Source organism: Fusarium graminearum, chromosome 1 (assembly GCF_000240135.3).
Source record: "Fusarium graminearum PH-1 chromosome 1, whole genome shotgun sequence".
NCBI classification, from domain to species: Eukaryota; Fungi; Ascomycota; class Sordariomycetes; order Hypocreales; family Nectriaceae; genus Fusarium; species Fusarium graminearum.
The window spans coordinates 2,665,462-2,679,436 of record NC_026474.1 but is presented as its reverse complement, the minus strand read 5'-3'; the positions used below and the strand labels follow the sequence as shown (position 1 = coordinate 2,679,436).

The following is a 13,975-nucleotide window of genomic DNA, read 5'->3' as shown; positions in this document are numbered from 1 at the left end:
ATATCGGTGTCGGCGTGGTTGGACATCCAAGCTGCGTCAGCGATGGCGGGGTGGAGGTGAGGCTGGAATATGTGGCTTGATAGCTGGAGCTTCCGCGTTAAGCGGATACATGAGCTTGTCATGATCCAGTGACGATAATCGTGCTACAGTGAGCAATGCAGTGGGCCTCACATCACATCGCGTTGTACTTCCCTATCGTGTAAACTTCTTTCACAGTAAATGGCTGGAAGCCTTCAATGACACCACTTGATGTTACTATTTTTGCCAAAGTTTCGAGTTCTTTACTCTATTAACTTATTGAAATCTTTTAATCTTGATTTTGAAGTAGGTATGTCGTGGGTTAAAGACCTAAACACTTGATCGTGTTAGCAGTCATCTGATGTGTATGGAATTGACTAACAGTTGAGATTTTTCTTGCACCTCAAAACATTATATTGCATAGCTGTCTGCACCGTACACAGCAGAAAGTACATAAACCATCAACGGCCTGCCTGCCGAACCTGACGCGTTGTAAACGGCTTAACGCTTCAATACCAAAGGACCAGACAAAGTTCACATCGCGCGATGTATTACCCTATACTACAAACCCTGGGCATCTGTCACACCCAGAGTGCCTTCCTCTTCACGACTTGCTACATTGATAACATAACCAACACCCCTTCCTCAAGAAATACTACGAGCTTCGAACACCTCATGGAGATACTGGAGTCTCAAGATCCGTCAATATTAGTCAACTGAGTATCTCCTCTTCGCATGTATTACAGCCAACCAGTTGAAGCAGACCAGACAGAAATATCGGTGTTCTCTTAGGCTACATACTCACTAAAATTGATCTAATATTTCTGTCATCGTCACACCAGTACCGACTATGTGCAATCCACCTGCCACTTACTAGACCATGCCTTTTACCATTTACCCATCACCATCATAACGAGCAGCTGAAAAGACCGCCAGGCGGTTATTCGAGAAACGCAATGCGGCATCGTCTTAGATTGCTTCCCCGGACTGAGATAGCGTCTCAACGAGTAAGATTTTTTAGGGGTTAGTTTGCGAGTCAGCTTCCTGAGGCTCTCTGACTATGGTTAGACAGTGGCTAGCCTCACGACTCGTGGTTAATTACTGGATAGCGCAGATCAGGGACGCGCCCATACGTCTGTCCAACAGCCTTGGAGTTGGGCACGAGATACACAATCTCGATAACGATCAACCGGGGACACGGCAGACGGTACCAACGCATTTGAGGCTTGACTCGTGGCTTCTTGAGCTATCGTCCGGGGAGCATATCCGGACTGGACGACATACGCTCTAGAACAAATACATTCACGGATCGTCCTTCCAGAAGGTTGCCTACCTGGTTTGCGTAGTAGGGGAGAGGCCTCTCTGGCCCCACACAAACGGTTCATGCCCATGAACCATGGAGCATGGCTCTTTGGGACGAAAATTTTGAAATTACGAGGCGGTTCCGGCACGGACGCCTTGTAATTGCGGAAGCGGTTCCCCGGCGACAACAATATTACGTAGTACGTATAATCTCAACGACGCAGCTCAAATTGGCAGAGTACAGGGCATCTGGGAGGCTGGGAAACAACTACCATGAGATCAGGTGATACTCGCAGAGATTGAGATATTCTCTAATAGCTCTGACTGTTGGTTGAAGAACCACCAGACAAAGAGGCAGACACTGAATATGCCAAGCCAGCGTTAATAAACGCCAATCAATTATGACGTCTCAGTTCTTGACACGGTTCTCTGCGCGCGCTCACATCTGATCTGCAACACTGTTCGCTGAGGCTTCCAGAACGAAGTAGAGAAGCAAACGCCCATGTCGTTTGGCGTCTGGTCCCAGCCCAGTGTGTCACCGATCCGATAGGTGGATTTTGGCACCAACCCCACTGGACATGGTGCCAAGAAGGGTCTTCATCTCATCTTCTCGTGGCTCATGGTACGTACAAAGAGCCGCAACACGTAGAGATACGAATAATATGTCGTCCGTGACTAACTATACTAGCTCAGGAACGAAATGTCACTGGCTTGACTGACCGGTCTGAACATGTCGGCCTGATCTGCAAGCAGTTCCCCTGCTGAACAAGCCGGCGGCGATAGTGTGATAAATCATATCAATAGCACGATTCATTGTGGTCCAGGCATAGGATCGCGCCGTCGCCTCTGGCAATGGACCTACATACGTGTCAGTCTTCGCACAGCCATACCGGTATTTGCACATCATGATCCAAATGCAGGGTTTAAAGCCAGGGTGCTTATGTGGTAGTGTGAGTTGAGCAAAAGAAAACAAAGCGAAAAGGACAACTACGTGCTGCAGGCCAGAACGAGTGAAACGGCCCGAGGGTTTGATTGGAAATAAAAAAAAGGCCTTGCTACGATACAATCATCTATGGGGTTGGGCCAGTTGAGACACGAATGGCAGAATATCATTAGGAGTGGCTTCCTACCATATGGCAAACTGTTTCCAGATTTGCCCTCGGTGAGAAATGCCGCAGTTGGTCTTCAGCATCTAACGAGCGTCACATGACACGAAAGAGCATCGTGATCGCATCTGGCATTTGAAACTGCAGGCGTTTTCCAAACCGATCGACTGGTATTGGTTCCAAAAGGGACCCCTACGGTGGGTGGATGTCACTTATGTGAAAGTGGATGAAGGTTAGAACGAACGACACCTACCCCTGTTTCAAATACGAATGGAGTTTAGAAATCGACTAATGCAGGAACGCCGAAGGCCTGGGACTTCTTTGCGGCACTACTGTCTACGTAAAACGCCACAACGTGCACACTGGCTACACTAACGCGGACGTGTGCAGTATATACCCCTGAACATGCAGGACGGGAGTTTGTTGACAGTTCATCCCAAAATCCATGACTTATCCCCCACAAGATGGAGGCTCCCAAATTGGGCTGGCTGACTGGCTCTAGTGGAGCTCAGGCGGAAGATGCACCTCAGCTATTCAGGTACCATGCATGAACACCACACGCATGGTGCTTGAGCAATAGGCTTGTCTATACAGTGCAACACTACCACCATTCCCATGTTGGCACGGCCAGGAGGTACCTCATGCATTAAGCCAAGAAATTTGGCAGGCTTCTGGAAGCCTTCTACGCAGCCCCATCGGTCCACTTTGGCTTTAGCACATCGCTGCCGCGATCGATCGAGGCTTGGATATTAACAAGTCCATTGCAAACGTGGTAGGAAACAAACAAACAAACAAATGTACTAAGCCTCAATAAGCAACTTCTGACTGCCGACTTGCAGTAGCTCATATTATATCAGCATTGTTTGTTGCACAACGGTAGCAACAGGCTTGAAGACACTGAAAACACCATCTCGGCGAATTATGGTGATGTGGCATATCTCTACCTGTCACTCTAAGGGACGTTGGTCCAGTGTTAGGCGAGACCGGCAATACTTCCGTTGCATAAGGTACACAGGGATGAGGCTTCATGTGACGCCATGATTTCCTGGCTGTCATTGACTTTACGACGTCTCAATTGGCAATAGCTGAAGGTGAAACAGTTTTGCCACATTATTGGTGCTCAACAGGTAACATCAACTACCCTTATCCGTACAGAGACAGCAGCCATTGAGAGTGCTCGATGTTAAAGAGAAACTCGCCCATGCTCAATATCAGAATAGCAATGGGGCTGGGCACCACTATAATCGATTAGTGCTACATGTTCCATACCGGGAGTCGCCGTGCCTGGCCTAAATAAGTCAACAAGTTCACCTGATATCGGACAGGCGATGCTCTAGCGGTTCCGTGTCCTTGGGATTCAGCATCATAAGCGGGGCTACATAGTTCTGACAAGAGAAGCATCAACACGGTCCAGCCGAAGAACTTCCATGCAGCATAATATGGGGAGACGTGGACTACCAGGACTACCTCTGCAAAGATGCCCTTTGTTGGCCCCGTCAACCTCTCCTCTAATAACCGCATCTAAGTTCGGAACTCAAAGAAGCTTGGGTCATGGACATTCCCATGAATGAAACCAACATGATATTGAGATCTCCCATATGCTATACGGCGGAAAGCTTATGAATACAGAGCGAACAGTAGCCAATTATGGATGACAGGTTCAGAACCGGGCAAACATTTATGTGAGCATATGTTACACACCCAAGCCTTGTCTACCACGGCTATTGCTCACGTTTGGAAACGAACACGAGAGAGCAACTCTACGGGTTCTGATATGGTTTCGCATGTGGTACCTGGATACACTACATGGCCGACTATAATTATCTTTCGCGATCAAAGTACATATTCCTTTATGTACCCAGGTTTCGCTGAAGTGTCGGATCTACCCGAAAGCTTGGAAGGCAATAAGAGGCTACAAAATGAATAGACTAGTCAACTTGTCTATTTTAAGCCGATGCTGATGGAGGAAGAACAGTAAACGTCATTGTTTTGTTGAGGCATTGACATGTTGCGACAGAGCACCACATGGCCCTTACAGTCGAGAGATCATGCGCTATCACAGGATGATACAGGTGCGACATACCTTCCTTAGGTGCTACTGAACAAAGTGGTGCGCTATGTTATGCTTGCCGCGCTCTGACCTGGGGCGATTTCATCCTGCAACGAGATGAGACGTCAGGTGTGTGGAGGCCAAAGAACATTCTTCCAATATTCCACGAAGCACTGACGTTCGGTATATGGTATAAAATTAGCAAGGCGATATCTACGAGGGATCGTGATGCTACATGCAATTTGGCGTAGCGATTAAGCTTTGCAAACGAAACCCTGACGGATAGGTGTCCCTGGATGTAAGGCCAGAGAGCCTGACCTTGCTGGACAAACGCAAACGAGCAGGCATAGAAAATGAGAAGAGGCCAGTTGGAAAAAGGAAATTAAGAGGCAACAAACAGCCTGATGCGGTGGATTGACAATGGCAGAGAGTAGACCCTTGTGAACAAGTCACAGAAGTGCCAGAAGAGAGACCGAATGGACGCTCGTACCTGGATGGAGAGCATACCCCATGAATCAGCACATTTGTACTGTACAGTGCAACAGCACGGCGCTAAGTACCGTTTGGACCCTCATTAACCTGACGTCGCGGACGGGCTGACTTGGCTGAGCATTGGGCTCGGCCAGTCCTAGGCCCACCAAGGGACGCCCAGGAGGCTCCCTGGAACGCCTGTTCACTTCAGAAGGTTTGTGGTCATTACCTGTTGAACTAGCGAAAAACGTTGGAGAAAGAAGGTTTGCTGGGAATGGCAAAGAACAATTATGGCATACACTTTTGTGGTCTACGATTTAAACGGGCTCTGACGGGCTGTCAACGTCACAACCAACACGCCAACGCCAGAAAGTAGCCAGTTACAGGAGAAGAGCACTGTTTCCTGCAACAGGAGGCACCAAGGGATGATGAACAAAGCGGATCCGGGGTGCGCTGCGTGGACAACGGGGCGTGAAAGATCAAAGAAAAAATAGTCTGAGAGGGATGTAATGGTCAGGTTGCGAATTTCCAACCTCCCGGAGACATTACACGCCTTGCAGCAGTAGCAGATCCCAGCGGCTCCTGATCCCTGTGACCCGGTGGCCTGGATGTCGCAGAAAGAGGCGAGACGAGAGTCAAGTAGAGGTACTGTGAGTACTTGGAGTACAATACAGTGACCTTTGGATCACCGTGGACATGGGCCTGGACGGCTGGGTGCCGGGAGACAACTGCAACTGCTTGACCCATGCCGTGTCAATGCCCACAGGCGACAAGCGAGAGAATGGAAGGTTGAGAGAAGCGCGCCCTGAGTTTTTAGAAGCCCGAGCTCATTCTTTGATCCCCATCAGCCACGAACGGATCCCTCGTGGAGACATGCATAGGCCCTGGGAGGAAAGCCATGAAACATGGTCCAGCCATGTACCGGCGTCGTCTCTCCTTTTTCTTGGTCTGTCTTTTTTTGCTTTGGTGGCTCGCTATTCTTTTGCCACCCCCCCGAGACGCCCCCCACCCCTGAAGGTGGAACCCCTTGGGGAAATTTCATAGCAATTTTGATGAGGTCGATACTCACTCAGGTAAGGTAATAATGGATGATTGACATTGGCACTGACATTGATTGACAGTCCGGACGGCACATGCAGCGAGAGAAAGAGGGCACCCCCCTTGCCCTTGCCTGGCCCTGCAAGCCTTGCATTGCCTTGCCGTTGATTCTCGTTGAGGTTTTGCCAAAGGTTTGTTCCCTCATACGGGTGATGTCTGTACAAAAGCGACTTGCTTCCCACGTCCTCCCTCGAATAAGAAACTCATCACACGTCTCCCTCTGGAACACATTCTCTTTTAAATACCCTCAGCCGCCCACCTCTGATCACTTGGCTCTTCTGTCCTCTTTTAGTGAATCACTTACACATACACACGCACCTTAAGCGAACGATATCGACGACTCGGACAGAAAAGACTAGACACCAAAGCTAGTCAACCCAACCCAAGCAACCTTTTGGCCTTGCCTCATTCATCAGGTTACCTTGACCTTTTCCAACCAAGCTTCGAAGCTAGCCAAATCTATCTATCCCAGCAAAGAACAACACAGAACAACAGACAGAACAAGTCCCACACCCTCGTAATAATCGAGCCCCGTTTGTTTGACCCACACTTCATTCGACCATCCGACCGGCGCCACCCTGCTACCTTACTCTACCTACTACTCTACAGCGTACCTGTGCCTTGTGCCTTGTGCCTGAATTGAACTGAACTCAACTACGAGCTGAGAAAGTAGCTGGCCAGGCTACTAGTACCGTATTACGGCAACGATCCGTCCATCCCATACCCCTTGCAAGGACGCTTGACAGAAGTTCAAGTCACCCCAATCCAAATAAAAAGGTTTCCCCTTGGATCCTACCTCATTTGGGTCACTCAAAAAGCATAACTCTCCCCTTTCCCGCTCGCTATTCAAGAGACACACCTGTCCCTCATCTGCCTTTACCTATTTATTGTATAATACTCTACAACACGCCTGCGACAATATCTCTCGCTCGTGTTTCCTATTTCAACCTTCTGGTGTCGACGTCTCTCGCCAAACTCAACCAACTCCCACTCACCACCACTCCTTTACACCTCCGAAACACGCTCCAATTATATTGGTAACGCTCGCATCTTGAACACCATTCGGCTGTCTTCTCGCCTCTCTGTTCTCTGCCGCTTCAATCTTTCAGCCAATCCGCACTCACATTCGTTCAATACGTTTTGCATTCTTCGTCGCACCACGAAGAATATTCCTTGTAAGTCAAAGTCGCTTAATTACAATTACTCCTTTGGAATCCAATCTTTCGCGCTGGTGCCTGTCTTGGTTTCTACTGTACTTGCACTTGATTCCCCTGGCCATCTTTTCATATATCACATTGTCCCCTGGCAGCATCAACTGACCAACAACACAGCAACAACACATTCACTACCAATCTTCACCACAGACAACAACCTTCACAATGATTGAAGGATCATCAACCCCTTCCAACATGGGCCGAGGAGCCTACGACACAACCGGTGTTCCCAAGCCTCCTCCCCGCCCCAGACCTTCATAAGAGTCTTTTCGCTTGAAATGTTGGATAAACTCTACACGTTTCCCAACCTAATGCGACTGACGACCACGCCATCAAGCCGGGCCACGCTGGCGGTTAGGCCTGTCCGGCGACGACATGACACTGCGCTCATCTTTCAGACGCACGCTTCACACTCTTCCGCCTTTCTTCTCTTCGATTTACAGCGACTATTACCAATTACGACACCTTTAATCACTTCAAGACAGTCGAGGAGCTGAATCACTCCTGGCTATAATGCTTTCTGGATACACTTTTTAATGCACATTCCTGTCGAAAACCATATACACAACGGCTCGGAGCCATCACTTGCTTCCCAGCAGCAAGCGAGAATTTCAAGGGAAACACTTTCTTGGGAACGATTTCACTCATTGTTATGACTGAGTGTCAATTTTCTTTATTTCACATTTAACATTCGTGGCGACGCGAATTTGTTTACATCTACATTGGGTTCACCACGCGGCGTTTCAACATAGACGGTATCAAAACTGGGTTTGCTTTTTTCTTTCTATGTGTCATTCTTTCTTTCTTGGTATCGTCTTCTGTCGGCTCTCCATTCTCCACCCACAGCGTCTCCTTCGAAAATCAACTCTGAGTTTCAGCACCACTCACGTCAAGGGCGTTCTGAATCGGAATGCAGATCTGACTGGGATGGGGCTGTCTCAGATCGCCTCCTCCGCGACAAGGGTTGGCGAAGCGGGCTGACATCGAATTGGCCGACCGAAACCGACACGGAGCGCCTGACGACCGAGCCAAGAAGATAGAATACCACAGACACATACTGGAGTTTATTTTGATGCAAGGGTTTTGGGACGGATTACAAAAAACTGGGATCGGATGGGAAAAGATGTTTGATTTCAGCAATCGCATATAGACTTTGGGGGGTTTTGCTTTTTGGTCTTGTCACCCGGCCACCCCTTCACTCGTTTCTTTTTTTCTTTTCCTTTTATTACTATTGGTTATGGGGTGGCTGTCCTGGTCTGAGCTCCCTCACGGGAAGACCAGCAGCAACGGGATTCCTTGCAATATTCCCGTGTACTATTTCTGGACTTTATTGGTGTACAAGACCTCAACTATTGGGTGAGGATCGAGGAAGGGGGGAGAGATGGAAGCGAGACGATGCTCTAGCCGTGTTGCGAGCACTTGGGCTGGACTCAGGATTGATAGAAGATACCCCCTACTTCGCGTCTCCCCCCTTCGAGTATCTCGACTGTATAGTATTTTATTAAACGCAAGACTTTTAGCTACACAGCGCAAGGAAACGAACAGGCTTTAGGATTCGAGAAGAAATACAAATAATGGAGAATTATTCAATAACTATTTTGACTACCAAAACATGACAAGTGATTGACTGGGACTGGCTGAGTGAACGAGTACTTGTGTGTGGCAAGAAATCTATTTTCAGTACCGAATCTTATTACTCGCCGTGTTTGCCTTTTAAGGGAACCTGGACGCGAGGTGAGATAAGTCTGGATGAGAATTACTTGGACGAGAGGATTTGTTTGCTATGCTTGGAGCCGCAGTTTGTGTGACGAGCGGGTGATGACGAGCCGGGGAGAAGAATCCGAGGACATGGGCGGAAACAGGAAACATGAAAGTGACAATAGAGTAAGTTACAGTACATGAGATTGGTTGAGGTAACGCGCGCATACACAAGCACAAGATATCCAAGGTATAGTAATTACTCGTTGTATTCGCGGGCACAGACTGCATGTTCCCTGGAATGGGAGAGGATGGAATGTTTACTACGAATCAAGGGAGTTGTTGATGGCCTAACCAATACGAAAGAATGGACTGAACTGTCACTGGGCTAGACAGAGAGGGCATGGGAAAACAAGACTATTTACTGTAGCAAATCTAAGCAAAGACAAACAGGTTGTTCAGACAGGTCCAGGTTCAGGTTTGCTACCTATGTTGGGTTCCCTTGTCCATGCGAATGGCAATTACAAAGTGTAATGAAATTTCATTGATCGTTGCGCAACAAGGTAGAGCGTTGTTGGGTTAATACATCCAAGTTACTGTCCTAGTAGTCTACTAAGGTAGTCTAGTTACCTGCTGTATCGAGATGGTCTAATGTCCTACCTAACTTGAGATGACACATAATTAAAATAGATTGAGCTGCAATAATGAATGGTCATAAAAATTGAAATGGGAATCCGTTGTGCCTGAATGCGAAATTATGCTAGCAACGCAAGGGGCCAAGCATGAATTGTTTACGGGCGAAGCGAGTCAGTGCGTGCCTATGCAACTCTGCAAAGCTGATGAGCTATGATGTTTCCATGGAACCCAAAAATAAATACATAAATAAAATACTTTTGCACTAAAACAAAGGTACGACCTTTTTGGTGGTTGGTTGATGATGAATTGAATTGGTTGGGCGTGCGACGCTTGGATGATACAGTAGCTACGATATTATAAGTTGGTGGTAATGGCGTAGCCTAGTACATACTATCTAAGTAATTGACTTTTGGGCTTTCAGGGGGCCGGCATTGATGTCGGAGCACAAGATACAAGGTGATACAGCAATGACGACGACTCTAACCCACGGGTACAGTTTCCGATGTGATGAACAGAAGGAAAAGCTTAAAGTCAAGACAAAAGGCCCAAGCAGAAGAAGAAATACATCAACCAAGGTTCGCCGAGAACAAGACTGTTGACTCTCGTCATGGCTAGGGGAATAAGAGTTTCGATGGCTGGCGGTTGAGTTTTGGGGGCGCGTTTCATAGCCGTAGAGCAAACGTTGAAATGCTTGTGGCCAGGCCTAACGGGATTGAAGGTTCCGGGAGACACGAAAACGAGGACATCGTCGATAGAACACAGCCACGGCGTTTGATCTGAGCTCTTCTATCTGTAACGAGGTAGTAGATAGAGTGCACAGCGGCAGCCGGCAGGCAGACATGACACGCAGGAGGTTCAGATGAAATAGTGGGCTAACATTGGACTCATTAACATGCCACAGCTCCCAATATACGGGTATAACCCTTAATTAGGGACATCTCTCCATTACATCTCGACCGGCAGGGTGGTGACACAAGTATCTAGACAAAAATCAGCCGAGGCTCAGCGTTCCGTATCCAGTCATGAGCCGCTCGTTTCACAATCTTGTCTCGGTACAGATACAGACAATCCAATCGGTCGGGGGTATCAACACGAGTCGCAACAATTGGTCGAAACAAGTAACTCCAGAGAGCAAGGCAGAGCAAAAAAAGCAAGAGGATGCGACTCCAGCATTATGACTTATCGGATCGACAGTTTGCGCATCATACGTGGATCCTCCGTGTGCTCCGTACATCTATCTCCATCTTGGGACCCTGTTTGCGACCAACAATAGAAAAAAAAATGTTGTAATCTGATATCAGACGTCATCCAAAAGGAGAAGAGGAAAAAGAGAAAACTATCAAGGTGCAAGAATACGCCCCAACAAAGAAGCAAAAATAAAAGGAGAGCATAAAGCCTTTATTCCTCATGGTCTAGACAAACACAGGCAAACAAAACAGAACAACAACCAAACAGCGACATGTTATATGTCTCTCTACATGTATGTAGCCTTTTTGCAACTCATGCTACCACCTACTAATTACGGTATCTTGCATAAAGTGGATGCATGAGGCGTTACTGAGAAAAGAAACAAATCATGTTTATCTATTGGGCAACAAAGCGCAAACTCGTTTTTTGGAGAAAGAGACAAGAGTCAAGAAAGACATTACCTGAGTCGTTTCTGCAAAAAGCAAAGAAGAGAAAGGAAGCAATATGAGACATGAAAAGCAATCAATTAGAGCGACATCAAAAGCAAAATATTACTGGTCGCCTTGGTTCTTTTTTTCCTTCCTTCCTCTTTCTCTCAGCCGGAAAAGTTAGTCAATCACCTACTCAGTTTTAAACCTTGTTAAGATAAATACTAAATAAATTGTTAATGTCTGATGGGGAATTAGAATATCGGCTAATGCAAGATGACATTGACAGCTTCCTGCTTTGGGCTGCGGTGACGGGACGGGGACGGGGAAGGAGGAAACGGAGAATGGAGACTGGGGTGCAGCTGCAAGCTACAGGAACAAAAGAACGGTACGGGCATGCCTTCCGATTTACCAGCTCTTTTTTCCCAGGTCCAAGGTAAGGCATGATCAGACAAAGTCCAGACGGAAGGTAACCCTGGGTAAGGGTAATAGAAAGTCTGCAGAGGGTACCGGTACGTACCTCTGGTACAACACAGTACTTCCAGCAGAGTCTTGACCACATTGAGCATCGTGCGACGCCGGGCTAATGCAGCCTGACTCCCGGGACCGAAGCGTTGGGAATCGGGGGAGACGAGGGAGGGGGGCCGTAGTGGAGTCAAATGGAAGTTCTTCAGGCAGGTGCAGCTGGGTGAGAACGCGGAAGGAAGGAAGGCAGGGGAGAGGGGCCGTGAGAGATTGATAGCGCAGGAACAACAGACACCAAAAGAACAAGAAGGAAGGAAAATAAAGGGAAGGAATTAATTAATCACACAGGCGAGACGGGAATCTTGCATGGACATGGACAAGGAAGGACATGGGTATCTCACCATGACCTATATCAGGGATGCTACAGGGCGTGTGCATAGCACCAACGGTACCTTACATGAATGACATGACAGCACAGGTCAGGATGCGACATGCCATGGCGATGAATGGTTCATGGTATCAATCAAGTGGATACTGTCAAAGCAAATCTTGTCTTGTCTCGTCTAGGTTTGTTTCCTTCTGTCATTGTCAGTGCTGCTCCACCACCACCACTACATACTACGTACTCTGCAACTCAGGTACCGTAAACGCAAGGCTGCAATCTTTCAAGGTCCAGAGGCGACGGGAAGGACGAAAGGAAGAGAAAAGCAAGGAGAGACAAAAAGACAAGGCTCGTTTATACGACAAACACACTAGGTATCCATAGGACATTACTGAGTTGCAAAAAAGTACAGGTATCAAACACATAATTATTCCGCAAAAACTAATACACAAGAGCAGGTTTCAAGATGCATGTTCTCTTAAACAGATAAAGACATATTAATCAAACTTTTAATGATGCAAGTCGCCTCCCTCCCACCCATATGGCACACTACTCTACAAACCTCGTGCATATTCAGAGTCTACTATACCATCATTTTAGCCTATAACTCATAACGTATCATCGTCTGCGGAAGCACGACCCGAAATGCCTTGAAACCAACACATCATAACGCAACCGTTCCGAGACGAGGCTGAAGGAAAATGGAAAAATTCTATCGTCTCTATTACCGTACCCAACAACTCGGTAACATGCATGGCAAGCATGGGAGAGAAAGGCCAAAAAGCTAGGCTTGCAACGTCGCAACGCTAAACAAAACAACACCAACGGTCGGGACATGAGGAATTGCACCTCCATCCGGGGAATTTGGAAACTGATTCCTAGTCCAGTGGAGAACGCGGAATAAGAAGAAGAAAAGAACAACACATGGAAGCAGAGGGAGCACAGGCCGGTATACGCACATGCGAAGCACGAGCGGGAAAAAAGTCTTCTTTTTCTCACAGGGATCCAGAACCGAGGCAACGGCCACGGTAAACGGTACTGCATCCCCAGAAGCCGATGGGAACGGGACTTGAACAGATCTCCGACTTCATCTCGGCAATGGGACCCTTTTCCGTCAACTCCTCAAGCGAGTGGGAAAAAAAGTCTAAACCATTGTGTAACTCGGCGGTTCTTTCAGCCTGTCTGTGCTTGACAGGAAGTCTCTGCCCCCAGTCCCCTCGCCTATAACGAGGCTCAACTTTTCAGGTTCCGGTTCCAGTTCACAGGGTTCAAGGTGGAAAGGTCAAGTCTTTCGGGAGAACCGGAAACCATGCACTGTCAAGGCGTCCCAGCCACCCGGGACTTGACTTGTAACCTTTGACCCCTCCCTCTTCCCAGGAGAAAATCTGTACTGGTACCAAACTGTCGGTCCTAAGGAGATGATGGGGTGAGTAGGGACAATTTCTCTTATAACGGAAGCTGGGGATGGAATCCCCCGAGGATCCATCTCATCGGCGACTACGCGAGAATGGAGAATCATTGACTGTTAGTTGGGTTGGGGACGGGGTCACGGTTTGATATGTTTGCCTTGGTGTTTGCATTTGCGTTTGAGCCTCAGGGGATGATCAATTGTAAGACACGGCAAGTAGACACGGAGTGTTCTCGTAATCATGCCCGAACTGGCTGTATGAGATTTCGATCACTGGTAATGTTTCCATATTGTGTCAAGCTTTTGAACTTGAAGTCAGATTAAACTTTGGTAGATGTTACTGAAACGATGCTATTATTAACAAAGTTCAAAGATCTTACTGTACATCAAACTGAAGGGATAGTCTTCAGTTTGCTCTGAGAACCGTAATCAACTGTTATGTAGTCTCTCCCAGCCAATAATATGTGGTATGTCCTGTCAAAAATGGCAACTATATCAGCCTATGACAGGT

At 47.6% G+C, this 13,975-nt stretch overlaps 1 protein-coding gene across 1 annotated transcript; it reads left to right on the top strand.

Moving 5' to 3' along the window:
- Positions 1-5,852: 5,852 nt before the first annotated feature.
- Positions 5,853-6,688, top strand: FGSG_11830 (uncharacterized protein; the record flags this gene model as incomplete). Its single annotated transcript, XM_011318234.1, has 3 exons — positions 5,853-6,020; positions 6,069-6,176; positions 6,395-6,688. The coding sequence occupies 3 exons, from the start codon at positions 5,853-5,855 to the stop codon at positions 6,686-6,688; spliced, it is 570 nt and encodes a 189-aa protein (XP_011316536.1).
- Between the last annotated feature and the right edge of the window lie 7,287 nt (positions 6,689-13,975).